This window comes from Notothenia rossii, assembly GCF_949606895.1.
Source record: "Notothenia rossii genome assembly, chromosome: 7".
In the NCBI taxonomy this organism is placed as follows: domain Eukaryota; kingdom Metazoa; phylum Chordata; class Actinopteri; order Perciformes; family Nototheniidae; genus Notothenia; species Notothenia rossii.
Window position 1 is genome coordinate 3,313,414 of NC_136905.1, and position 27,991 is coordinate 3,341,404.

The 27,991-nt window shown below is 42.4% G+C and overlaps 1 protein-coding gene across 1 annotated transcript; it reads left to right on the forward strand.

The window, feature by feature from the left end:
- Positions 1–79: 79 nt before the first annotated feature.
- Positions 80–27,955, forward strand: plekhf2 (pleckstrin homology domain containing, family F (with FYVE domain) member 2). Its single transcript, XM_079640048.1, has 2 exons — positions 80–265; positions 23,155–27,955. Exon 2 carries the CDS (start codon positions 23,161–23,163, stop codon positions 23,893–23,895), a length of 735 nt encoding a protein of 244 aa, XP_079496174.1. The 5' UTR covers positions 80–265; positions 23,155–23,160; the 3' UTR covers positions 23,896–27,955.
- Positions 27,956–27,991: the final 36 nt, after the last annotated feature.

Consider the following 27,991-nt stretch of genomic DNA (forward strand, 5'->3'; position numbering starts at 1 on the left):
AAATGCATTATTATTATTATTATTTTATTTTGTTATTATTGTCATTTGTCTTGACTTTTCAGTGTGCCCTGAAAGCATCGCGGGACTCCGCTGCCATATTGTTGTTGTGTTTTCGGCGCAGCGGCGGTGGGAGTTTCTAGTTGCGGTCGCTGTCTGCGGACTCAGCGGTCTCTGAGGGGGGGGAAGGAGACTCTGCTTTACTGACGTTATCTGGAATACAACTAAGCTACAAGTCACTGTCAACGTAACCGAGAGGAGCCTTCGGGTATGTAGTGTTTCTGAATTAAAAGTTGGCGTTAGAAAAAAAAGCTGTGCTACTTTTCCCCATGTGTGCTAATATGCTAACGATTAGCACCAGTGAAAAGCTCCTCTTCTTTGACTTTTCGCTGTCAAATATAAACGTTAACATTCAGATGGAGGACGGATAGATTTGTTTGTGTCAAAAACAAGCGAGCAAAGTGGAGTTATCTTCGGCAAAACAACGCAAGTAGCAACAGATTAGCTTCAGGATGCTAACTTCTGAGCTAGTTCGTCTAAGCTGCCAATCAGAAAAAAGTACTCAGATCCTGTACTTGTGTAAAAGTAGAAGTACGCAGACCTTTTACGTGTGTAAAAGTAGAAGTACCAAAGTGTAGGAATACCTTTTAGTTACTTCACAGATGTGGATGAATGATGGTAAATATAATCAAGTGTTGAATCAGACTTTAGTTCCACCTGGAGTAAATCCACCAGCTACCCTGCAGTATACAAAGTCATTCAAACTAGCTGCACCTTTACCAGCTTTGATAACACTTTCATGATCAATCATTATAAAACATATCATATATATTATTCTGAAATGGACCAATCTGCACAATGAATACTTTTACTGTCTTTCACTATATTTTGATGAGAATACTTTTCTACTTTCACTTGAGGAACATTTTGAATGCAGGACTTTTACTGTAACAGAGTATTCCTACACTCTGGTACTTCTACTTTTACTCAAGTACAAGATCTGAGTACTTCTACTTTGACTCAAGTACAAGACCCGAGTACTTCTACTTTTACTCAAGTACAAGATCTGAGTACTTCTACTTTTACTCAAGTACAAGATCTGAGTACTTCTACTTTGACTCAAGTACAAGACCCGAGTACTTCTACTTTTACTCAAGTACAAGATCTGAGTACTTCTACTTTTACTCAATAACAAGATCTGAGTACTTCTACTTTTACTCAAGTACAAGATCTGAGTACTTCTACTTTTACTCAATAACAAGATCTGAGTACTTCTACTTTTACTCAATAACAAGATCTGAGTACTTCTACTTTTACTCGAGTACAACATCTGAGTACTTCTACTTTTACTCAATAACAAGATCTGAGTACTTCTACTTTTACTCGAGTACAACATCTGAGTACTTCGTCCACCTTCAGTGATTACTAAACAAAGCCTTAAGGAAACTTTATATTACTTTATTGATAGTAAAGTGTGAACATAAAAGAAGACACTTGTATTGCTCCGCCCTCTTTTGTGTTTGCTCAGTGGCATCAAGTCAGTGTGGTTTATTTATTTATGGCAGGACTGAAAACGCACCATTTATCAATGGTATGATTTATAGAAACTAGGGATGGGAACGATTCATCGAACATTCGAATATGAGTTATGAATATTTAAAAAATGTTGGGAGGTGTGCCTAAGTTGAAATAATTCAATGTATACGACAGTGCCATAGCTAAGTGTGTCAGGTCTAAAGGTGTGTGTTGCTCCGCTCACCGGCCACTCACAGCGGGCAGAGCTGCAGGTGCTGATCTCTCTCTCCCGTCCGGTTATACTTCACTCGCGTTAATGTCCAAATCCATCAGAAAACCAAGTTATGTTTTAAGCATGAAAGCTGTAGGCCTATAGCTGTCAGCTGTTCAAACTGTGATCACCAGTTCAATACATTTGACGAATTCGACTTGGTTTCTATACTTATTTGAACATGTATATTTATTTATTTTTACTTTTTCCCACATTTTTTTGTTTTTTATAGGATATATATTCCGTGAATCGGTTAACCGTTTTTTTGGGGGTTGAATATTCGAATATACATTTGCTTTCAAATTAACAACCCTAATATAAACAACTTGTCAAAGTTGTGTTAAAGTGTGTACAGGTAAACTTTAACCGGTCAGGTGTCCTTGTGGAAGTGAATGTGTGATCCTGCCTCGCTGGGAAACTTCTGTCCACCACAAAAAGAGAAGTTTGACTTTTCTTGAGTCTGGTTTTATATTCTCAGTTAACTAGTTTTATCTTCCCAGTTAACTGGTTTAAGTCACCTCCTCTCATGACTGGTATTTCTGCCGCTTTAAGAGCCAGGCTGAAGTCTCTGTTAATCTTTTTATCCATTTACATCCACAACTTGCTTCTACATTTAAGAAAGGAATTTCTAATCTTTTGCAATTAGTTTGTAGATCGAGTCTGCTCTGAAACTGTCGTCACTTTTCGAGCTGAAGATATATTGATTTATTTAAAGCCAAAACACTTTTCAGTCTGGATTCATGTTGTGCTAAACCTTTTACACTTTACACTTCACCGTAGATTAATTACTTTTTATTATATCTTGTTTTCCACATTTTAACTTATTTTAATATATATGTGTTGTTGGTAGCTTGGAAAGCACTTTGAGTGGAAGATGATTGATCAGTCATAATTCAACATCTCCCTTTAAAGGCTGCTGCAGGTGATCATGCTTTTCATTGTATGTTAACTTAATGATTTAATTCATCAAAGAATTAATTACTTATTTAATCTAATCAACATAAGAATATACTGAGAACTGGCTACTGTTGTAAAGTGTGTGTGTGTGTGTGTGTGTGTGTGTGTGTGTGTGTGTGTGTGTGTGTGTGTGTGTGTGTGTGTGTGTGTGTGTGTGTGTGTGTGTGTGTGTGTGTGTGTGTGTGTGTGTGTGTGTGTGTGTGTGTGTGTGTGTGTGTGTGTGTGTGTGTGTGTGTGTGTGTGTGTGTGTGTGTGTGTGTGTGTGTGTGTGTGTGTGTGTGTGTGTGTGTGTGTGTGTGTGTGTGTGTGTGTGTGTGTGTGTGTGTGTGTGTGTGGTAAAACGAGTCGAGCCTGCGCTCAGAGGGCGAGGCCGCTGACAAGCTGCCAGGTGATCGCCTCCTCTCTGTGAGCACAGGATGTGTGCCGCCGTGTAATCCGGCACATAATCCAATATGTCTCTGTGTATAAATGGATGCAGATTAGAAGCAGAAGGACGATCACAGGGAGACGAGCAGAGCAGGCAGCGCTTGACGTGACGCCCAGCGCTTTCAAATAAATAAAATAAGGGTGCCAGGAGAATTTCTTCTCGTCTGTTCATTATTGATTGTAAACATTATTGAAAAAGGAGGCTATTTAAAGAGGCCACATTCTGCTTTTTGGGGTTGTCCCTTCCCTGTAGAGCAGGGGTGGGGAACCTCGAGGGCCGTCAGTACTGCACCCCTGTCAAGCGAGGCTATACCACGTGATGACACGTTAGGCTCGTGTTGTGTTCAAGGACCCTGACCTTGGCCAGGAAAAACAGGCACTCCCTTGTTTAATTCTTTTGCGGTCTAGATTTCTAAAAAAAAAAAAAAAAATCCGTGTTTTTTTTAACCACGCACCACGTGTAGTGCTGACGGAAAGCACCAGAACGCGGCTCCGGGCCGGGACTTCACAAATTGCGGTACCCATAAGGAGCCGTACACCGCAGTTTTTGCGTGGCTGTGTCTTTAGTTGAAAGCCCAGTGGCGATCTGTTCCTCTGTCATACTGATCATACAGACAATAACTTTGTTGTTATTAGCATCTGGTTAGCTAGCTATGCTAACAAATATAAGAACCAGTGAGGTAAAGGCACATCTTTATATGATCATTATAGTTATAAAAAAATAAGAGAATAAAGTAAACAGGTATAAAATACTATATGACAGTAAAAAAAGTTGTTATTAATAAAGAAGAATACAGTTTGAAAGAGGAGTGATTTGTAAAATATCCATAAAGAAAAAGAAATCTGCTTCCAGTTCTGTTTCATCTGGGTGTTGAGAGATGTATCCATAGATCTCTTCATGTTGCTCTCAAAGTGCACCAGATTGATGCTTTTAACTTCAGCTTTTAAAAACAAATCTTCCCAGGGAGCATGCCCCCCGGACCCCCCAAGAGGAGGTGAGGTACACCCCCCACTTAAATCATGTCCACATGGATAGGATACTAAATACATTTGCACACATCTTGTGTCCATATCTTTCTGTTGTGGTGGTCATGCCACACCGTGCACGTGCATGCATGCATGAGTCATGGTGAGATATCTGGATTCAGAGTTGCTTTTTCTTTGCACGGCATGAAAGAAAGGCCAAATGAACGGGCTGTGATATTAGTTTTTTAAGCAGAGGTCAATAACTTGTACGGCCCTCGGAGGATGTTGTAAAAATAGAAATGGCGTTTGAGAGGAAAAAGGTTCCCCAGCCCTGCTGTCGGGCTGCTCAATTAATCGTATTTTAATCGCAATTACGGTTTTGGCTTGCAACGACTAAATCGAAATAAAACGATTTTCTTTATTTTATTGGTTTTTCAGTTGAATTTTACTCAAAGTTCACGGTAATCAACTGTTCAAAACATACTGTTCACATTTATTCTTTCAATAAATTGATGTTTTCAAAGTAAATGGATAATTGTTTTTTAATAATGGTGATATCAATTATTGACCCAAACAATCGAGATTATGATTTTTACCGTAATCGAGCAGCCCTGCCACACGGCCACTGAGGTCTGCTGCCTGACTCCTTCTGCTCGTCCCTAAATCGAGGTTAAAGCAGCGAGGAGGCGGAGCCTTTGCTGTTGCAGCTCCAAAGTAATGGAACGACTTGCCCCTCTAGGTCAGACTTGCCCCTCTAGGTTAGACTTGCCCCTCTAGGTCAGACTTGCCCCTCTAGGTCAGACTTGCCCCTCCAGGTTAGACTTGCCCCTCCAGGTCAGACTTGCCCCTCTAGGTTAGACTTGCCCCTCCAGGTTACACTTGCCCCTCCAGGTTAGACTTGCCCCTCTAGGTTAGACTTGCCCCTCTAGGTCAGACTTGCCCCTCTAGGTCAGACTTGCCCCTCTAGGTTAGACTTGCCCCTCTAGGTTAGACTTGCCCCTCCAGGTTAGACTTGCCCCTCCAGGTTAGACTTGCCCCTCCAGGTTAGACTTGCCCCTCTAGGTTAAACTTGCCCCTCCAGGTCAGACTTACCCCTCCATGTTAGACTTGCCCCTGCAGGTTAGACTTGCCCCTCCAGGTCAGACTTGCCCCTCTAGGTTAAACTTGCCCCTCCAGGTCAGACTTGCCCCTCCAGGTCAGACTTTACATTTACAGACCAGGTGACGCTTGTGCTTTTAAACGTGGGTTTTTATCTCCCTAGTGTTTTGTATTGTTTCATGCAGGAGAGTTTCTCCGTCTCTTCTGGTTTCAGTGTCTCGTGTTTTACGTTTGTTTCATGTCCTGTCTGTGTTTCATGTATTTATGCTATGTCTATAGTTGTTGATGTACAGCACTTTGTTCAACTCTGTTGTTTTTAAATGTGCTATAGAAATCAAATGGATTGGATTGGAACAGAGCCGGCCAGCTAACCAATCAGAGCAGACTGGGCTCTGGTTTCAGACAGAGGGTGAAAAGAGGTGCTGCAGCACAGGCAGGATGAGAAAGAGCTTTTTGAACTTTGAAGCATGGAGACATATCCCGGGAGAGAGCGCTTGATTGGATGAACCTGAGCTGCAGCTGGGGAAATGTTAGGAAATCGACCCCTCTTTGATTTGAATGGGAAAGTAAATTTTACAGTAAGCAGCATGTTGTTCTTTAGTTCGCCCTGAGACCTTCACACAGAGTGCAGCTGTTAACGTGTCATCGTCATGCAGTTGAACAACTTGACTTTAATCTTGATGTTTAAATGTATTTAGTCCACAGACTGTAAGGGCGGTAAAGTGACAGGTCTAGAAAGGACAGTATAGTAAAGTGGCTGTCTATTTTCAACACCTACGCTTCTCATTCTCATATCTAGCCACACTCACTATTACTCAACACTTTAGCGACTCGTTTCATGGTAAACCTCAGTTTCACTTCTCCTTTTCAGTCATGTGGCCTCGGCAGAGCTGTAGAGTGTCTCTGTGGCACGAAGGTGAGCTCAGAGGACGAGGAAACGAGCCTGTCTGAAAGGCTTCAGCTAGGAGTGGAGGTATCACTTCAGAATGATACCATAGTGTTGTTGTAGTGAAGGTTCAGAGGGGTGCTGCAAGGAGTCCTAAAACCTGGGAATGATGCAGCACTTGAATCACTTCCTGTCCCCTGCTCTGGAACTCAATGGTTTCTTTTAAATGTATTTTTGGCTGTTTTTTCTCATACTGCCAGCACCTCTTTTCACCCTCTGTCTGAAACCAGAGCTGCTCTGATTGGTCAGCCGGACGGCTCTGTTTGATAGGTCAACCACTTAGAGATGTCCCGCCTCTTAGCCTATCAGGTGCAATGTGTACAAGTGTTACTTAGTGATGTCACTATGTTCAGGAATTTAAAAAAGGAGTCCAATGGAGGCGTTTTTAGGCAGAGGGGGGGGGGAAACACAGGGATTTTAGCCTCTGCAGACCATTGACATGCACTAAAATCCATAGAACACAGAGCAGAGGACCTATCTAAGAAAGATAAACATATTTAGGATGTTTATTGTCTTCAATTACAATCACAACAGGAAGTGCGAAATAAATCAAAGAGACTGGAAGTGAGATAACAACGCGTGATGGTTCAGCCAATATAGAGTTTAATGATCTCACACAAATGCACCATCCGGTCTAAATTAATTATTCAGTTAGGTATTAGTCATTTAAAATTGGAATATCTATGTATAGCAACTTTCATACAAATAAAGCAACATAAGGGCTTTACAGTAAGGTGGAATAGAGGAAGAATGAACACAAACATTCATGGATAAAGGATTGAAGTTAAAGCACACTTTACCGTCTGATACTCAGTTTTCATAAAGTAGCTTAGCATGTGAAGATGGATGTGAAGACAATGAGACTGAGATGGAATACAAGGAGAACAAGGAGAGGAGCTGTGTCTGTAGTTAGGATGTTTTGTGGATTTAAAAAATCTGACATGTACCAAATGTTGTTGAACTAAACTTGTTTGCCCGAGGAGGAAGTGACACAAGTATTTAATCCACCTCTTCAACAGGAAGCACTTATTAGAGTACGACGAATGAATGGAAATACTTCCACGAGCAGCGCTGGTGAAATGTCTAGAGTCGAGCCTAAACATGTGTTCGAGGGACTGGAACAACGTTTAAATACAATCATTAAAGAATAAATACCGTTATAATTTAAAAAACACCCTGATATGAGTTTTTTCTATACCCTATTTAAAACCAATATTCTCTACGTGTCATAAGTTCAGCTTGATAATTAAAATGATTTGATATAAATACCAACAAATTAGAACAAACAATTGTATTTGTACTTCCTGCTCTGAAAGTAGTTCATATGTCAATCAAAACAACAAAAAGTGTCATTTTTATGAGCGGAAAAAAGTGCATTTTAAGGAAATTGCCTGTTTAATATTTCAATGTTAGATTGGTTTCATCACTTATTACAATTTAATGCAATTAACGTCTTACTCAGTCGCTCTGTCCGCGTGCACACACGTGCACACAGTGAGGGCTTCTTTCTATAGAAGTAGATTAAAGAGTTCTTTCACTGCATGGACGTGACTTTTGGAAGGATATGAAGTGTTCAATCAGGAGAGACGGTGTTGATGAAAGAATACATATTTATTTCCGGGAATAAACAAATGAATGTGATGGAGTTTTGGCGATTAGGCCCCGTTGTGCAGGAGTATCATTCGGGAGGGGAGAACCGATCCGATGAAACCCCCCGGGGTCTAGACCCTGGTGGTGGTGGTGAATGGATGGTTGGGTTCGGTCTGAAGGGGAGGGGCTTAGCTTGACCCCGGTGGTGGTGAATGGATAGTTGGGGTCGGTCTGAAGGGGAGGGGCTTAGCTTGACCCTGGTGGTGGTGAATGGATGGTTAGGTTCGGTCTGAAGGGGAGGGGCTTAGCTTGACCCTGGTGGTGGTGAATGGATGGTGGGGTCGGTCTGAAGGGGAGGGGCTTAGCTTGACCCTGGTGGTGGTGAATGGATAGTTGGGGTCGGTCTGAAGGGGAGGGGCTTAGCTTGACCCTGGTGGCTATGAATGGATAGTTGGGGTCGGTCTGAAGGGGAGGGGCTTAGCTTGACACTGGTGGTGGTGAATGGATGGTGGGGTCGGTCTGAAGGGGAGGGGCTTAGCTTGACTCTGGTGGTGGTGAATGGATAGTTGGGGTCGCTCTGAAGGGGAGGGGCTTAGCTTGACCCTGGTGGTGGTGAATGGATAGTGGGGCCTGTCTGAAGGGGAGGGGCTTAGCTTGACCCTGGTGGTGGTGAATGGATAGTTGGGTTCGTTCTGAAGGGGAGGGGCTTAGCTTGACCCTGGTGGTGGTGAATGGATAGTTGGAGTCGCTCTGAAGGGGAGGGGCTTAGCTTGACCCTGGTGGTGGTGAATGGATAGTGGGGCCTGTCTGAAGGGGAGGGGCTTAGCTTGACCCTGGTGGTGGTGAATGGATAGTTGGAGTCGGTCTGAAGGGGAGGGGCTTAGCTTGACCCTGGATTCAGAGGGATAGGAGGTGAAAAGGGGGGGAGGAGGGTTGCGTTGAGTCCCCTGAAATGACAGCTGTCAGAGGGGAGAGCAGATTTAAAATGTTAAATAGCGGAGCGCGATGATAGGCTTGTGAGAATAGAGCGAAGTGATTGGTTAAGCTGGGGAGTGACGCCCCCGATCACTCATTGAGAGGAGAGAGAGTAGTAACATGGACATAGGAAAGGAATGAGTAAAGATTGTCTTCCTGGTTGAACTTGCGCTGAGCTTCATTTGTTGGACGCTCTGCTTACAGCTGGTTGGTTAATTTAGCAATATTCTTGCCATTAGCTCGCCTGCTGCGAAGAAGGACTCTTCTCCATGTCTCTTCTACATCAACATGTGTCCCCTCTTCTTCATGTCTCTTCTACATCAACATGTGTCCCCTCTTCTTCATGTCTCTTCTACATCAACATGTGTCCCCTCTTCTCCATGTCTCTTCTACATCAACATGTGTCCCCTCTTCTTCATGTCTCTTCTACATCAACATGTGTCCCCTCTTTTTCATGTCTCTTCTACATCAACATGTGTCCCCTCTTCTCCATGTCTCTTCTACATCAACATGTTTCCCCTCTTCTCCATGTCTCTTCTACATCAACATGTGTCCCCTCTTCTTCATGTCTCTTCTACATCAACATGTGTCCCCTCTTCTTCATGTCTCTTCTACATCAACATGTGTCCCCTCTTCTCCATGTCTCTTCTACATCAACATGTGTCCCCTCTTCTTCATGTCTCTTCTACATCAACATGTGTCCCCTCTTTTTCATGTCTCTTCTACATCAACATGTGTCCCCTCTTCTTCATGTCTCTTCTACATCAACATGTGTCCCCTCTTCTTCATGTCTCTTCTACATCAACATGTGTCCCCTCTTCTTCATGTCTCTTCTACATCAACATGTGTCCCCTCTTCTCCATGTCTCTTCTACATCAACATGTGTCCCCTCTTCTTCATATCTCTTCTACATCAACATGTGTCCCCTCTTCTTCATGTCTCTTCTACATCAACATGTGTCCCCTCTTCTTCATGTCTCTTCTACATCAACATGTGTCCCCTCTTTTTGATCAATTTCTATAAAAACCTGTCTGAAAATGAGCTGATCAGATTTTGGCCACTTGATGATGTCATAACGATGTGTTGTCTTGTGTAACCATTAGCCAATCACCAACCAAGGTAACCCCCCCCCCCCCCCCCCCTTATCACCTGAATCTCCTCCTAGAGCTCCATTGAGTTCTTTGTAACCAAATGTCTCTCAGAGGGGCGTGGGGAGGGGCTCCTTATTTTCATTTAAAGTAACAGACAGAGAATCAGCCCTCTGCTGAAACAGAGGGGATTATGGGTAATGCTGCAATGATCTGTCTGGTGTTTCAGCCAATCAGAGACAGGCTCTGTATATATCAGAGACCTGTGATATATGGATGAGAAACAGTATAATAGAACTTTAAGAGTAGAAGTCATATCTGAATCAAGACGTCAAACAGGTGCTTTTATTCAGAATGTCCTTGAGGTTAAAATACTTGAAGGTGCTTTTTCACTTTCTATATAAATGCACCTTTACTTACTTTTCTTTTAATGATCTAAAAAGGAAACGTGGACCAGTGGTGTAAAGTAACAAAGTACAATGCTTGAGTATTATTTTGACAACATTGTACTTTACTACTTCAGGGAAACTCTGCGCTCCTGTTACCCGGTTTAGACAAAACCCCGTTTACACCTCCATGTCTTTATATACAAAAACATCTGATATAATCGTATGATGCGTTACTCAGGGTTCGTACGGGTGCTGGAAATCCTTGAAGATGCTTGAAATTGTACGAGGTGTTTTCAAGGTTTGAAAAGTGGTTGAATTTGGGATAAAGTGCTTGAAATTGTAAATGCTTAACTTCGCTTTTTAGATTAAAAGGAAATAAAGAAGTCGGAGCGAGCTTAATACTTTACATAAAACATCTCCGCTCCGGCCTTCCAGGGAAACTCAGATCATTGTGATTATGCGCGCGACCGGCAAGTGTTTGTGTTCCGTGTGACCTGGGCATTCTGATGAGTGATCGATGACAGTGTGCCAGGAGGTTGCAGTTTCAACGAGTGTTGGCTAGCAGAAGACAAATAGAGGGTCAAGCCCTCGAGTAGCCTCCTGCAAAGTTTGCAAACAAATCATTTCAGTTGATCACGATGGGAGAGTCTGCGCTGACGAGCCACATGAAAGGTACGCCGTAGTAGAGCATTTTGGATTAGGCTAACGTTGCATGTTACGTTTTGTTTAAGCTAACGTTAGCGAGCTGAATAGAGAACTCGATGAGAGATAATAATAATAATTGCAGGGGACAATCATTTCAGAGGAGCGTACCTATGTTATGTGCGTTACAGTCGCCATCCTGTGGTGTTCAGAGGATGAAGCACTCACTGGTAATTCAACCCAGTCTCACAGCATTTCGTGTTATAGTCACGAAATATAATCTATTGATTCGACACAGAGCGATTTTGAAAGCAATGTTTCTACTGGTAGTATGTTTCGTGTCTGAACCAAATGTGACTTGCTCTATCGTCACATTGACCCGAAGACACATTTTCGTTTGTATTACTGGTCTGGGGGAAGCTCGCGAGTGTGTGTGTTTATGTACCGGAGAAACACTCACAAGAAACACCGGCTGTTGCTATGCTTCTAGCATTTACATGTAGAAAACCTAAAGCTTTACGAGAGCAGAAGTCAGGGAAACTCAGATCGTTGTGACAAAGGCTGACATCAGGTCAGAACTAGCGCTGCATACGATAGAAGGTCCAGGATGAACGTGCTGCACATTGCTCGATATCATCAGTAGTGATACAATCAGAGCACGGCCCAGAGCTAGCAGTGAGTCACAATGCGTAGGTTGTTTTGTGCGCTCATTGAGAGTGGAATGTAACGTAATCATCTTGTGTAGAGACCTCATACTCACACATGATAGTCATGGCGGTTCGTATTTGTGATGCGCAGGAGGGAGTATGGAGGCGGCGAGTAACGCAAGGAAAAAGCAGTTTGGGATTAGCCATCGTTAGTGCAGTGAAGGTAGGACGCAGCACTCACCCAGAGGTCAACAGGTTGTTTATAGCATCAAGAACATCTGATTTAATGTGAGGTAGGGAAATAATCATTTGAGTATAAGTATAAGTATGTGTATATAAATATTTAATTTACAACAGCTGAAAGATGCTGGAAAATGCACCTTGAAAAGTGCTTGAATTTGACTTTGAAAAAGAACCCATTTGCTACTTATTAATCAAATATGTTACGAATTGGCTCCACATTAACAAACTAAGTGATAAAAACAGGATGATAACATATTGCTTTTCTGCATACTTATACTATTAATACTATACTTTGTGTACTTCCTGTTACTGAAATGAGCCATTGTGCAGAATAAGTACTTTTTGTACTTTTAATAACATTTTGACGGCAATACTTTTGTGCTTTTACTTGAGTCCCTTTTTCCCCACAAATGCAGGAATTGACTCAGTAATGGAGAACATTAACACAACAATAGATCATGGGAATAATGAATCCAAAACCTGTTTTATATTCTGCCGTGAGCATTGTGCCTGGAGCTGCTTTGCCTTTTCACACCGAGGTTAAGCACCTCTTGTTATCTGAGGGGCTAAAGTGTCTTTTGGGCTTGGATTGCAAAACTCAACATCGCTGACTTTTCAAAAAGCAGTCTTTCTAGCCTGGAGATGTTTCCTCTGCTGCTCGAGTTGAGCAGGAGTGGGCAGGCTCCAGGATTTAAGTAATTAAAAGAGTATCTGTTTTCATGGTGCCTGCAGATTTAAGCATGAAGGGATGGAAAATGTGATCCAAAGCCAGGTCTCCACTCCAGCCCTCTACCTGTCGGCTCTGGAGAGGCTCGAAGCTCTGCTGCGTGAGATCAGAGGAACGAGGGACACGGATGGAGGAGAAGATTCCTCAGGAACTCCATCCTGTCGGGCCCGTTTCCTCATTCAACACAACAACACACACGAGCTGCAGGCTGTCAGTGTGTGTGTTCAGACTGTGTGTGTTCAGTGTGTGTGTGTGTGTGTGTGTGTGTTCAGTGTGTGTGTGTGTGTGTGTTCAGGCTGTGTGTGTGTGTTCAGGCTGTGTGTGTTCAGGCTGTGTGTGTGTGTTCAGGCTGTGTGTGTGTGTGTGTGTGTGTGTGTGTGTGTGTGTGTGTGTGTGTGTGTGTGTGTGTGTGTGTGTGTGTGTGTGTGTGTGTGTGTGTGTGTGTGTGTGTGTGTGTGTGTGTGTGTGTGTGTGTGTGTGTGTGTGTGTGTGTGTGTGTGTGTGTGTGTGTGTGTGTGTGTGTGTGTGTGTGTGTGTGTGTGTGTGTGTGTGTGTGTGTGTGTGTGTGTGTGTGTGTGTGTGTGTGTGTGTGTGTGTGTGTGTGTGTGTGTGTGTGGACTAAACCCTGAGCTCATGATCAAGTCTTAACAACTCAATGGATTATTGTCCAACCCTAAAGAGTGTTTTTAGCCTCGGTCACGTGACGGTGAAACTCAAGTCCCTAGGTTTAAGGTTAGGGTGTGAGTCGATGCTTTATTTACATCTTTACGGATAGTTTTCTATCGGGGTCAAACTCAATGTCATGGCGCCACATCAGCGTTATGCTTACACTCAAAGGACCGGTTGTAACTATATGAACATACAGTACCATCAAAGGTCCGGACACACCTTCTCATTCAAAGGTTTTTATTTATTTTCATAATTGTTTACTTTGTAGATGATTACTAAATACATCCAACTATGAAAGAACACATATGGAATTATCTAGAGAACAAAAGTGTTACAGATTTATATTTTAGATTCTTCAAATGAGTCCCCTTTGGCCTTGATGAACGCTTTGCACACTCTTGGCTTCTCTATATAAATATAGATGTATAATATCCAATCCACTTTATTTATATAGCACATATTAAAAACAGAGGGTTTGCCGAAGTGCTTCACAACAAACATAACATCGGGAAAAGAGGTGAGTCTTCAGACGGGACTTAAATGTTTGAAGGGTTGGCGACAATTTGACATGGGGGGTGGGGGGCAGGTCGTTCCAGAGCCTGGGGGCTACCGCTGAGAAGCCTCGGTCTCCCCTGGTCTTTCTCTTTGTTTTAAGGACTACCAGCTGCAGCTGATCAGCCGACCTCAAAACCCTCGAGGGGTTGAACACCTGTCGGAGGTCGGAGATGTACTGAGGGGCCAGCCCATTAAGAGATTTAAAAACAAACAATAAAATATATATTAAATAATGTATTATATTTAATGCTGTCAAAATTATTGCGTTAACGGGGGTAATTATTTTTTTGAAATTAATTGTTCTAAAATATTTAACGCATTTAACGCATGCGCAGAATGGCCCGCCCCATACATCCCACCAGTGGCAGCATCAGGGTATGGCTGGGGTAGGCTACAGCCATAGCAAGAAATGGCTTAGCCCCACCATGAACAATGATGTTAAAGTAAGCAAAATAAAGTCCACCAACTCGCGCAGAGTAAATCACACAGACAGCGGTTAGTAAGATTGATTTCAGTAGCCACTTGTCTGGAAATACTGAAGACTAGAAACGGTTTTGTCACGTAGTGATCGTCTTCCCAATAGAAGATCTTTGATAATGTCTTCTGGCCAATCAGAATCAAGTTAACGGCGTGGTGTTGTTGCAGGAAGTCCCGACGGAGAATACTTTTGCTGTAGTACATCTCTATATACATCGATACAACATTACGTGTTGATAGAAATCAACACGTAATGAATTAAGACCCCACGGTTTGATGATTGATAGGTGTGGGGGCTGTCTTTCATTCTGACACACAGAACAATGTTATAATAAACATACTGTATGTTAAATGGATATAGCCGCCTTCTTTCATTTATCTTTCCATTCCCACAACAATATACATATAGAAATGGCATATTTTGGACATAGTTCGAATGGTGATTAATCTGATTAATTAATGTTTAAGCTGTGATTAATCTGATTAAACATTGTAATCGTTTGACAGCTCTAATTATATTACATTATTGGCTCTGCATTGGATTATTATCAGTTCCGGTAATAACTTCATAAATAATCTCGTCTGAAAGCAGAAGTCTAGGGCAAATATTCAACAATTACACCTATGGTATTGTATTGTAGCGTATATGATGTTCTTTGCACGCTCTTGCGAGGCCACATAAAATGAGGTCTTGAGATTGACACCCCTGTTTGATATGATCTCCGTGGTTACCGCTGCTGTTTGAGGGCATCTGATAGATGATCGTCATTCTTATGGCTTGTTTGAACTTGCACTTCACTGATCAGTAACCCCGTAATGCCTGAACTTGTTCAAGTGACGGATGAAATCCTTCCTGCTGAGACAGAGACGAGCTCAGGACCAAATTATTTCTTAGGCTTATCACATAACCATATCCTCTTTTCCACAAACTCAAAACGAAACATTTACATAATAATGAGAAAGTGACCGAGAGAGAGCTTTGGCACCAGGGGCTGAGCTATGACAGCTGGGATTCACATTCTCATGTTTGAAAGGTTTTACCTACTTTCACCATCTTTGTTGTTACGACTTGTCTTGCTTTAGTCCTGAATATTTTGGTTTAGTTTTTTAAGAAACGATGCAGACATGAAAACACAAATGTTCCAAAACCCATATGAATAAAAATCTTCAGCAACTTGAGGAAACATGCGCAGCGCTTACTAAAAGCTGTGTGCGTCACTCTTTGGTGTCCCCTGGTCTCCCAGGTGTGTGCGTCACTCTTTGGTGTCCCCTGGTCTCCCAGGTGTGTGCGTCACTCTTTGGTGTCCCCTGGTCTCCCAGGTGTGTGCGTCACTCTTTGGTGTCCCCTGGTCTCCCAGCTGTGTGCGTCACTCTTTAGTGTCCCCTGGTCTCCCAGCTGTGTGCGTCACTCGTTAGTGTCCCCTGGTCTCCCAGCTGTGTGCGTCACTCTTTAGTGTCCCTTGGTCTCCCAGCTGTGTGCGTCACTCTTTAGTGTCCCCTGGTCTCCCAGCTGTGTGCGTCACTCTTTAGTATCCCCTGGTCTCCAGCTGTGTGCGTCACTCTTTAGTGTCCCCTGGTCTCCCAGCTGTGTGCGTCACTCTTTAGTATCCCCTGGTCTCCCAGCTGTGTGCGTCACTCTTTAGTGTCCCCTGGTCTCCCAGCTGTGTGCGTCACTCTTTAGTGTCCCCTGGTCTCCAGCTGTGTGCGTCACTCTTTGGTCTCCCAGCTGTGTGCGTCACTCTTTAGTGTCCCCTGGTCTCCCAGCTGTGTGCGTCACTCTTTAGTGTCCCCTGGTCTCCCAGCTGTGTGCGTCACTCTTTAGTGTCCCCTTGTCTCCCAGCTGTGTGCGTCAGTCTTTAGTGTCCCCTGGTCTCCAGCTGTGTGCGTCACTCTTTAGTGTCCCCTGGTCTCCGTTGTGTTCTGAGCTTCTTGCAGCGTTTTGTTTCTGCAGCTTTCAGTAAACGCTGCGCATGTCTCCTCAAGTTGCTGAATGTTCTCTAAACGCTGCATGTGTTGTCAAGTTGCTGGAGATGTTTGTTCATGTGGAACATTTGTGTTTTTATATTTTCATAGTTTTTGAAGCTGGAAGAGTTTTAGGCTTGTTTGCACCTGTCAGTGATCGTAATTTGAAACACTCAACCCTGATATTTCCGAATAAGAGAGAGCACGGCCTGTCATTGAGGGCTGGTCTGTAATTACCCAGATCACTGGGATCTGTTTGAAAGCCTTTAGTTCCCCCTCCGAGAGATCCTGATAGTGTGTGTGTGTGATGGACGTGATTGTGATGAGCTTACACGACTGTTTTTCACTTTTCCTGCATACCACAAGATACTCTGTGGAATCAGTTAATGCCTCCTAGAAGATTCATTGTTATCAGCTGCAGGGCTTAGAAAGTCATTTATTGATTGTTTTTACTGATACTTCAATTGCAATATGATTCACGATACTATAAGAGTGATCATTTTTGGGAAAATAGTCACATTATCACTGAAAAATATATTTAAAGGGGCCCTATTCTGCTTTCTGGGGTGTTCCCTCTTCTGTAGTGTCCAATAGACAAGTTTACGCGACAAACCACGGGTAGCGCCATAACCCTACACAAATGCACTTCATTTCCGCCGGAAGTCTTTTGCACAGCGTCTGTCGGTGTAAACCGGTGTAAACAGTCAGACGGGCACTGGTGTAAACACAGCGATTTCAATGCTAACAGTGATGCTAGCTTGGGAACACGATTCTACTTCTTTGACTGGAGATGGCGTTACTCTCCCCCACCCGAATTCAGTGCAAAACTGGGAGGATAACATGACGACGTGGCCCAGCATAACGTACAGCAACATTTGCTCCTACTTCGTTCAATCCATGGCAATAGATGGAAAAGCAATGGACAGTCTGAAGGCATATCATAAGGCTGCGCACATTCTACTTTGCCCACATGCTCCCGAAAATTGTTGACGATTTTGTTGAGGGAAGGTTACAGTTCTGCAGTAAATATCTCAGCATTTTAAAACCAAAATAAACTGCCTTATTTAGGTCATGCCCACAGGAGCCAACAGTTGTCTGTTGTTTACATAATGCACAATCTACATGATCTCTTTATGCTGTGCAATATATCATATGTGCCTGTACTGTTTGAGTGAAAATAAAGTTTGATGTAATTTAATTTCATTATTGCACTGTTATTGCATTATTGCATTTCATATGTTCCTTAGAGTGCTACAATTTCTTTTAACACAGTTCATCATTCATATTAAGCTCATACTGTACATAAATAACACTGAATGAATTAATTGTTTAGAGGAAACTAAAGAAATGGCTTCAACAAGAAAGATCACATGTTTAATCCTAACAGGTATTACAAATTAAAATATAAAAGCAGCCCACACAATTACATCACTATGAAAATATTCATATATAATATTAAAAAATACAATGCATGCAGTATTTGTTGTGTTTATCTGTATTTAATGAACAACATGGCTGGGTGCTGGTTTGTGGTCGTAGCACTCTCTATCTAACCACTCGTTCAGGTGCTTTCTCGAGTGATTGCAACCAACTACCGCACACGTAGTTCCCGAACCACTTTTCTTCATGTTGTAATTGTTATATCCTCTTTGTCTCTGCGATATCAGTGCTTTGTCGGCACAACGGAGCTAGCTAGCAAAACAAACCCAGTCCGCCAAAACGGAAGTGCATTGCATCGAAGGGAGGAGTTCAGGATGTAGAGCGGAAACGGCTCAATAACTTGTGTATAGCAGTGGTTCTCAAATGGGGGTACGTGGACCCCTAGGGGTACGTTGGAGTACTGCAGGGGGTACGTGAGATTTATTTTATGTTAATGTGAAAAAAAACATAATTAATGCATTCAAACAAACTACTAATAGTAGATGAACTACTTTATTCAAAGGTTTACATTAATTCTGGATAATAAAATGGGAAAAATAAACAGGGTGCTCTCTTTTCCTCTCCCTCTCCTGACAGCCCGTCAGTCTCGTGCAGCTCGCTGAACCTGTAATAAGTGATCCTAGCTAGTTCCAGAGTAGATGAACTAGCTAAGTGTGTTAGGTCTAACTCTTAGTGTATTTTGCTCCGGGTTTTATATTAACAGAGTTACACATATTTCAAACGTGAAGTCTAACAACTGCAGGTTGCCTCCCTGTCAGAATGACAAAGGTCCTCAGTGAAGCTCAAGCCCATGTTTCTCATTACATTGAAAGGACAACTTATTAAAGAGATCAGTTCAATGCAACTAATGTCGTCTTAGTGTTATTGCATGATGTTAAAATTGGTGTGCCATGAATTTAGTGATGGATTGTAAACATTTGAAATTAAGCATTTAAGTGTTTCTCTGTTGTTGTTGTTGTTGTTGTTTTTAATAAATCAGACACTGATGGTGCAGTGCTGTACTGGACCTCTTTATAGGCATTTTGTCCCTAACAAATATTGTTTGCGCTGATCAGGGGGTACTTGGCTGAATTTGTTTTTCAAAGGGGGAACATTATTGAAAAAGGTTTGAGAACCAATGATCTATAGGTTTTACTGCAAAGAATAACATCCCTATGTTCCCTTCAGAGGAGTTTCCCCCTCACCCCTATCAGCAGGAGAGGACTCTTTAAAGTAGAGACACGACATACTGATATACACCTGAACATCAGCAGGAGAGGACTCTTTAAAGTAGAGACACGACATACTGATATACACCTGAACATCAGCAGGAGAGGACTCTTTAAAGTAGAGACACTACATACTGATATACACCTGAACATCAACAGGAGAGGACTCTTTAAAGTAGAGACACTACATACTGATATACACCTGAACATCAACAGGAGAGGACTCTTTAAAGTAGAGACACTACAAACTGATATACACCTGGACATCAGCAGGAGAGGACTCTTTAAAGTAGAGACACTACATACTGATAAACACCTGAACATCAGCAGGAGAGGACTCTTTAAAGTAGAGACACTACATACTGATATACACCTGAACATCAGCAGGAGAGGACTCTTTAAAGTAGAGACACTACATACTGATATACACCTGGACATCAGCAGGAGAGGACTCTTTAAAGTAGAGACACTACATACTGATATACACCTGAACATCAACAGGAGAGGACTCTTTAAAGTAGAGACACTACATACTGATATACACCTGAACATCAACAGGAGAGGACTCTTTAAAGTAGAGACACTACAAACTGATATACACCTGAACATCAGCAGGAGAGGACTCTTTAAAGTAGAGACACTACATACTGATATACACCTGAACATCACAGCAGGAGAGGACTCTTTAAAGTAGAGACACTACATACTGATATACACCTGAACATCAGCAGGAGAGGACTCTTTAAAGTAGAGACACTACATACTGATATACACCTGAACATCAACAGGAGAGGACTCTTTAAAGTAGAGACACTACATACTGATATACACCTGAACATCAGCAGGAGAGGACTCTTTAAAGTAGAGACACTACATGCTGATATACACCTGAGCATCAGCAGGAGAGGACTCTTTAAAGTAGAGACACTACATACTGATATACACCTGAACATCAGCAGGAGAGGACTCTTTAAAGTAGAGACACTACATACTGATATACACCTGAACATCAACAGGAGAGGACTCTTTAAAGTAGAGACACTACATACTGATATACACCTGAACATCAGCAGGAGAGGACTCTTTAAAGTAGAGACACTACATACTGATATACACCTGAACATCAGCAGGAGAGGACTCTTTAAAGTAGAGACACTACATACTGATATACACCTAAACATCAGCAGGAGAGGACTCTTTAAAGTAGAGACACTACATACTGATATACACCTGAACATCAGCAGGAGAGGACTCTTTAAAGTAGAGACACTACATACTGATATACACCTGAACATCAGCAGGAGAGGACTCTTTAAAGTAGAGACACTACATACTGATATACACCTAAACATCAGCAGGAGAGGACTCTTTAAGTATAGTTTTTTTTAGAGAGTCTGGAATATATTATTTCATTGTAATGTCCTACACTTGAAAGTCGTGCTAATGCCTTGAATCCTGTGCAGAATGCTTTCTACTTGCAGCAACACAGAAACATTTAACGACGGTTCCTCTGCCCTCGCGTCACCCCGCAGGATAAATGAATGTCCTTGTTGTTTGAAACGTTCTTTCTCTTTCTCGTCATCGTCACTCTCTCCCTTCGGCTTCTGACTCATCGTCGCTTCCCTTTCTTCTGCAAGAGTCCTGCAAGAGTGAAAAGCCCAACGTCCTCTTTCCCTTTTTAGCGGCTGGTTCACAAATCGCTCACATATTTTTGTAATATCTCAAAGACGGCTTTTCTCTGTGAACTCAAAACCACCTTTCCTGATTAAACTGTCACGTTTAGTTATTCACCTGGTTGACTCTGAGTTGAGTTCCCCTGATGCCTCCTGTTTGAATGCAATAGTGTTTGTTAGAGCCAGTATTTTGATTTGATAAGAAAGGCCACCGAATTCTGACGTCTGTAGTCAACGCACTATAAAGGACTACAATTCCCACGGCGCCTGTGCTAAAGCCACAGTGATGGGCAACCTGTTGAGAGACGCCGTTGAGGAACAGTTTTTAACCGAACACATACAAACCGTACAAGTACCCTTTAAGTTGTGAAGTTATAAGCATTATCAAGAAAGAAAGAATACCTATTTCTTTTGAATATTGTAAAGGCCCATTTTCTTTGTTGCATGTGCAAAAGTTTGTTATTTTGAGCAAACACATCGTAACATCTTCTAACCATCGGAGGCCAAGCAACACTTCAAACTGTGAGTTATTTAAAGGAAAGAAACGAGTGAGAACTGTCTGTTTAAGGCGTCTAGTGGCTCGATGGAAAGACAAGGAAGGAAGCCACGACAGTGTTCCTCTGCTTTGGTACCAGCAGGAGTGTGAGGTCTGTTGGGAACATTACCATCTAACAGCAGCCATGGTTTGACAGAGTGGCATCCATCAGTGGCTGGATGACTGATACAATCGGCCTGATTTATACCGTATGGCCACCTGGGAAAATAAGCGTTTATTTATATATTCGAACCCCCTTGCTGTCAACAGCCCTTTCTGACGGGGGTAACCAAGGCGATTATTAAGCTCTCAAACTTTTAGTCAGTTTGCTTTAATGAGTCCTAAATAATCATTTTAAGTCACTCAAGTCTGACAAACGCACAGCGGTGAACTAACAACCCCCGAGACGTCAAATAACTGTTCTGTCGAGAGCTTTTTCTTTCTTGTTTTTTAGGTCTGAATGTTTAATCTGGTTCGGTCGCAGCAGGTTGTGACGGGTCCTTGTAAACTGAGCGAGAGAGCAGCGCGCCTTATGAATAAGTCATAGCGCTCTCTGCTGTTTCTGTAACCCAAGTTCACGGCACTGGCTTTCAAGCTCCTGCTGAGCAGCACCAGAACTACGCATATAAACAAACAGCCTCCCTCTCGCACTGTGCCGCGCGTCCTTATGACATGCTAATGGAGTCAGGCTAGCTCTTGGTGGCACTCTGATGCGTGAGGGTGTTTCAGATCTTGAATCGGTGCACAGACTAACGGTATCCACTCTGTTTGTAATTTCTTCATTCATCAGAATTGCAGAACAACCTTTCATTCCAGCTTCTTAAATGTGAGGATTATGTATTTTACACAATTGTAAAATTAAACAATGAAATATCTTTAAGTTTTAAATGATCAGTCGGACTTTAAGTCAGCTTAATGTGGGCTTTCTTATTTTACAATTGTGTAAAATAACTTTCTAGTATTTCATTGAGTGATCTGTAAGAGTTAAAGTATGTGTACAGTCTTTAGAGTCATTACTAAACAGCCGTTGGAAAGAGAAACTGTGCAATTGGAAAACCCGTAAGATCTATTCTTAGCAACGTGAACCGCTCTCCTCGTGACCTCGGTCCCTCTGGAAAAACCTCATTCCTTCTGCTTCAGTAAAGCCTGACGGTCTGCAGAGAGGGAAACTCACGATGTGCAACTCAAACTCTCCCTCACTGAATAAAGAGTCTGTAATCACTGGTGGGCCGTCCAGGTTGACTTTAATATCCATCCCATTGAAATGCATTATGGCAAAAAGTCTGAATGCAACACAAGTTTTAAAGCAAGACGTTTTTTATATTTTAAATTTTTGTCGTTTGATCACATCATCTTTTCATGCTTCGTTATTTTATGGTCTTAATGTCACATGATGAACTTAAAGAGGCCATAGTTTGCTTTTCCCTCTCCTGTAGTGTGTTCAATGTCTTAGTACATGGTCTGCAAAGGCTGAAATCCCTGTGTTCCCTCCAGAGTTTCTCTCCTACACAGAGTTGGTACTTAAATAGATTATGCTGATATTTTGTGTACTTTTACTTGAGTAACATATTTAATGCAGGACTTTTACTGTAACAGAGCATTTCTACACTTTGGTTTTAAGAGTACTTCTTTCCCCACTGGTTCTGAGTTATATAAATTGTGTTTGTTTGTGTGTGTACACATTTCTTCCCTCCACCGTGACCTTTGACCCCTGCCTTCCAGCTGTAAGCGAAGCTGCCAATGAGCTGAGCTGCGTTCAGGGTCACAGCAGAGATAAGAAAAATGCTCCTGGTGTTTCTGTTAGCTCTTATGATTGTATTCTTCCTTTTGTGTGGTCAGCCGGCCGACCGTGCTGTAGTTCCTTTATAGCCCAACATTAGCCTCCTCTAGCTTAGCGGTGGTGACGTGAAGTCATGTGACCGTGCTGTAGTTCCTTTATAGCCTAACCTGTAAGTAGCATAAAAGTTTGTGTGACACAGAGATTATTTACTGCAATAATCCAAAATCCCATTGGTCCAGGGAGATTCAGGGTCCACTGCAGAAATCATCATCATCCCTGTATTTTAGATTTTCTCCAAATTGTCAGCCATTCTTTGCCTCATTTTAACAAAATCTAACATATATTTTCCCTCCACCCTTGCTCTGTGTGTCCCTGCAGGGGAAGATGGTGGACCGGCTAGCGAACAGCGAGGCGAACTCTAAACGCATCGGGGTGGTCGAAGGCTGCTTCGGCACGGCCGGCCAGCCGCTCGTCATCCCGGGCCGCGTGCTGATCGGCGAGGGCGTGCTCACCAAACTCTGCCGCAAGAAACCCAAGGCGCGCCAGTTCTTCCTCTTCAACGACATCCTGGTGTACGGCAACATCGTGATCCAGAAGAAGAAGTACAACAAGCAGCACATCATCCCGTTGGAGAGCGTCACCATCGACACGGTGCCCGACGAGGGAGACCTGCGGAACGGCTGGATCATCAAAACGCCCACCAAGTCCTTCGCCGTTTATGCCGCCACCGCCACCGAGAAGTCCGAGTGGATGAACCACATCGGGAAGTGCGTGGTGGATCTGCTGCAGAAGAGCGGGAAGGCGCCGACGGGAGAGCACGCGGCCGTCTGGATTCCCGACTCGGAGGCCACGGTCTGCATGCGCTGCCAGAAGGTTAAATTCACGCCCGTAAGTCGCCGCCATCACTGCAGGAAGTGCGGCTACGTGGTTTGCGGTCCGTGCTCCGATAAGAAGTTCCTGCTGCCCAGCCAGTCCTCCAAACCCGTGCGAGTGTGTGAGTTCTGCTTCGGGCAGCTGACGGCGGGAGGCTTGGCGCCGAGAGCGGACTCCATCGGCCAGCTGGGGTCAAAGTTCAACAACATGTCGGACGACGATGACGACGACGACAGCAGCGACTGAGGAAATAAAACGTCCCTCTGAGGATCGTCCATTCAAACCAAAATATTTTATTGCTTTTCCCTCTGATTCCAGCAAGGATGAATACTGAACAGTGATTTAATGAAATGTGGAATTATTCGGGGGAAAGTCTGACTTTTCATCTCTTCCACTTATGACTCTTGATTAGTCACTACAGAAAACAGTGGTGCCCTTTTGCAATAACTTCATCCAGGGGGGCGGGGCTTATTTCTTCCCACTCTCTTTTTAACTGTACGTCCATGAACACAGAGGATATCTCTGCGGGGGAAAAGTGTGTTCGCTCCTCTCTTCACCAAACAGGGCTGTTTTCTACGTTTTTTATTAACAACTAAAATGTAGATATTACGCTAGTCGACCTAAATGTCGTTCCTGAGAAATATTGTCTTCCAATCAGAGCAGGGATTATTCCTTTTCTAATGTTTTGTCCCTAAGCTTCTTCCTGTTGGGGCTTCAAAGCTCCTCTGCTCCTGAGAGAGGTTTGGGGTTTTTCTGGGGCTCCTTTTTTTTAATCACTTACACATTGTAGATATCACGCTAAAAGAGCTTGTGATTAAACACAACATGTTGAATTATTTGAGGAAAAGTCTGACCTTTTGGCTCACTTCTGACTCTTGATTGGTCACCATAGTGCTGATGAAGCGTCCCTATATCTTGTTTTAATTGCACGTCCATTACCCACTCAGCCTTCTGCAGGGAAAGCTCAATGGTTTTGTTCTCTGTCCTTGTCTCTCCAAACAGGGCGGTTTACTCTAATATAAATGTGGTGTTTTTCTGTTATTTTGTGAACCCTATTTTTATCAGTAACAAAATAAATCCTACTCTAATCCCAAAGCTTTTTCTAGTCGACCTAAATGTAGTTGCTTCTGACAAATCATCTCGTCTAACACTTGAGTGAGTTTTCTCTCAGCGGTCGCCCCTTTAAAAAGGACCTCTGCCTTTGCCCTCACGTAGTGCCTTGCAGGAAATGGAGGAAACCAGTGTACTGCGAATGAGACTCGATGACACCCTGACTCTGAAACACATCACAGAGTTATCAACGTGTGTGTGTGTTTGTGTGTTTGCAGCACACACACGAGCAGGCAGGTCACACACCAGCCGACAACGGGAAGAGTTACATTTGGACTTTTCCTTGAAAGTTGTTTTCTGCCGGACAAAGACTCTTGAAACATCCATCGATCACCGACTCTCAAATTAAAATATGATTTAAATCCAGGCTTTGATTTTGAGGCTTGTTTTCATGGCTCTAACGACCTGTGATCTGGAGGTTATTTTAGGCATTTTATGTACATTTAAGAACCTGTAATGTAGATTGTTTTGTTCACAACCTGAGCGTGTTTCCTGCTTTGTGTCTTAAGGACCAGAAGAGTCTTTGAAAAGGATCAATGTTGTGGTTTGTTGGCAGGCGGCCTCTGTGCACGGATATTACTACAGCTGCAGCGGTCGGTACTGAAACTGTAGCCTCATGATTTATTTTACATTTTATTAAAGCACACACAACTTCCTTTATAGAAATTCAAAACAACCCTGATCAGTGGAAGGTAAATAAGTAGGAGTGCGGAGCGACGACGGCGTATTAAAGTCACTGTAGGTCTATTCAACTTTATTCTCGTTTTTTAGCTTCAATTTTTTTGTTTTTTTTCTCCTCAATCTAACATTAAAATCTCTGAAAATATCAAAACTTTTTATCCTAGAAACAAACAATGTGAACCCTTGAATTGTTGAGATGTTTCCTTTGAATAATCCCGCCCTTCCACCATTTTATTTACAATATTAAAAAATATCAGATTGTTTACGAGTCAAGCCCCTGCCTAATTTAATGTAGTAATGCAATTTCTCGAAATACCTGATAACCCTTTGAGGAAATTCCAGTTTCAATTTTTTTAATCTCAGAAAATCTCAAAATTCAACAAATTCACTGCTTCAATGACAAGTCGCTTTTTGTGTGTAAATTGACCTTTTTAATCTCAGACAAAAGGCTATTTTATAAAGTGTAAGATAAAGACGTTTATCTTGAGGTGCTCTTTACTTATTTGCATTTTTCTTTTTACAAAAAGTGAAAAATAATTTGGGGGGAAAATATTACTTTTTTAATACATTTGAGTTTATTTGTCCCATTAATTTACCATTTAAATCTCAGATAATATCAAATATTTCTACTTTATTATAATTATTTTTAATATGTTGTTGTGCCTACATTGACCCTGATACGCCGCCGTTCTGTTTTTAATCACTTGGATAATCAGGAAGTGTTCGCCCTGCTTGTGTTTCCTGATCACATGATCTGCTGTTGCGTCATGACCAGCTACATCCATGGTCATGACGCTGCACACTGATCATGTGACCGGTGTCATGTGACATCAGCTCTGAGATCAGGCTCTCAAATTCTGGACAAAATCAGTCTTTTTTACTTTATTGTACAAGATTAATTTACAAACTTTAAAAAAAAAAGATTAATTCAGCAGTCAAAAATGTAAACTAGAATTTAAAATAAATAATAAATCAGATTAATATTTGTGATATTAATCTATGTTCTCTCCAGAAATATCCATTTTGAAAGTGCTCCATTCGTCATTAAAGCTCTGTCTCAGTTCCTAGTTTCTAAACAGCGTCCAGGAGTTCAGTCTAATTGGGTCGAACAGGATCCTGTTGTTGTATTTCTTTAAATCCCAATTAACCGAATAGTTTGAAGGTTAATCCATGACCCCACATTCCCAGTATCTCCCAGACTACACGACATGTTTAGAAGCCTCTTCCCTGGAGACACAACAGAGGTTTGTTTACAGTGTAAACAAACACAGAAATGTCTCCGTATGCAACGCCTCGGGAGCAGAAAGGGATTCTCTGTATGTCGTTAGACTTCTAGAGATGTAATGTGTTGCTGCAGTAATTTGATGATCCACTAACCAGCTGTGCTTTCTGTGCACTAAACATCGGAAACATCGACTTTGATCCAGGATGAGTTTTTAATGAATAAACCGTCACACTGCAGAGCTGTTTTTCCATCGTGCGTTTGTACAGATTAACTCCAGTATCCTGCTCCTGTTCGTCTCGTCTCTGCAGCTTTCACACTTTTATCCGGGTCATTTGTCTTTGAAATGTCTGGTTACTGTAAAACCTGATTTCCCAGGTAGATTTCTCGTGTAGAAATCACAGGTGATCTGATTTGTACAGGTAGCTTGTGCAGGAGAAACAAATCGGGACATTTAAAGAGTTGTTTTTTACGATGCATTTCACACTTTTAAAAAAGTACAGAATTCAAATCCCACAATTGTTACCACTGTTTGAAATTAAAAAATATTATTTTTCAACGGACACTAATTCATCACAAACTATTTTACATGACTTGTTTCGTCAGTCAGAAACCCCCAAAGATATTCACTTTTATGGTATAAAACAGAGAAAAGCAGGACATCTCTATTTAAAAGCTCGAAAAAAAGCATTTGCTGACAGTTTTGCATCAAATATGTCATTTGTTTATCAACCTTTTTATGGCTGTCGACCGGTGCCAACGTGCTGCAGCTTCAGACAGGATGCAGATATAGAAACCCAAATGTTCCAGATGAAGAAACATCGTCAGGCGTGAGCAACTTGACAACACATGCAGCATTTAGAGAACATTCAGCAACTTGAGGAGACATGCGCAGCGTTTACTAAAAGCTGCAGAAACCAAACGCTGCAAGAAGCTGATCAACTGTCTCTGTCTCGGAGTTAGTCTGTCTAAGTGTTTGTCAGTATATCTGAACTGACTAGGTTAGCTATGTTAGCTAGCTACTTTACAGCAGATCTGCAGGCCCAATCCCAAACCACTCCCTCGACCCTAACCCTCCGTGACGGAGCGAACTCCGTCTGTAGCCACACTCGCAGCTCAACGAGGCTCCCTCCTGTCAGATGGAGGGAGTAAATACAGCAGCAAGCTTTGGGACGGCCTCCCCTCTCTCCGGCAGAAACAGGAAATGCCCTAACTGTATGTAACAACGGTTTCAAATCCGCATCTCTTAGACAAAAAATGTAAAATAATAACTGAAATAAAACTCCAAACATATTTCATTGTGTTACTTTTTTGTAAAGCTCTTTTAGT

Excerpts from the sequence above, each read along its gene's own strand:
- plekhf2 (XM_079640048.1), top strand. The coding sequence starts at position 23,161 with ATGGTGGACCGGCTAGCGAACAGCGAGGCGAACTCTAAACGCATCGGG.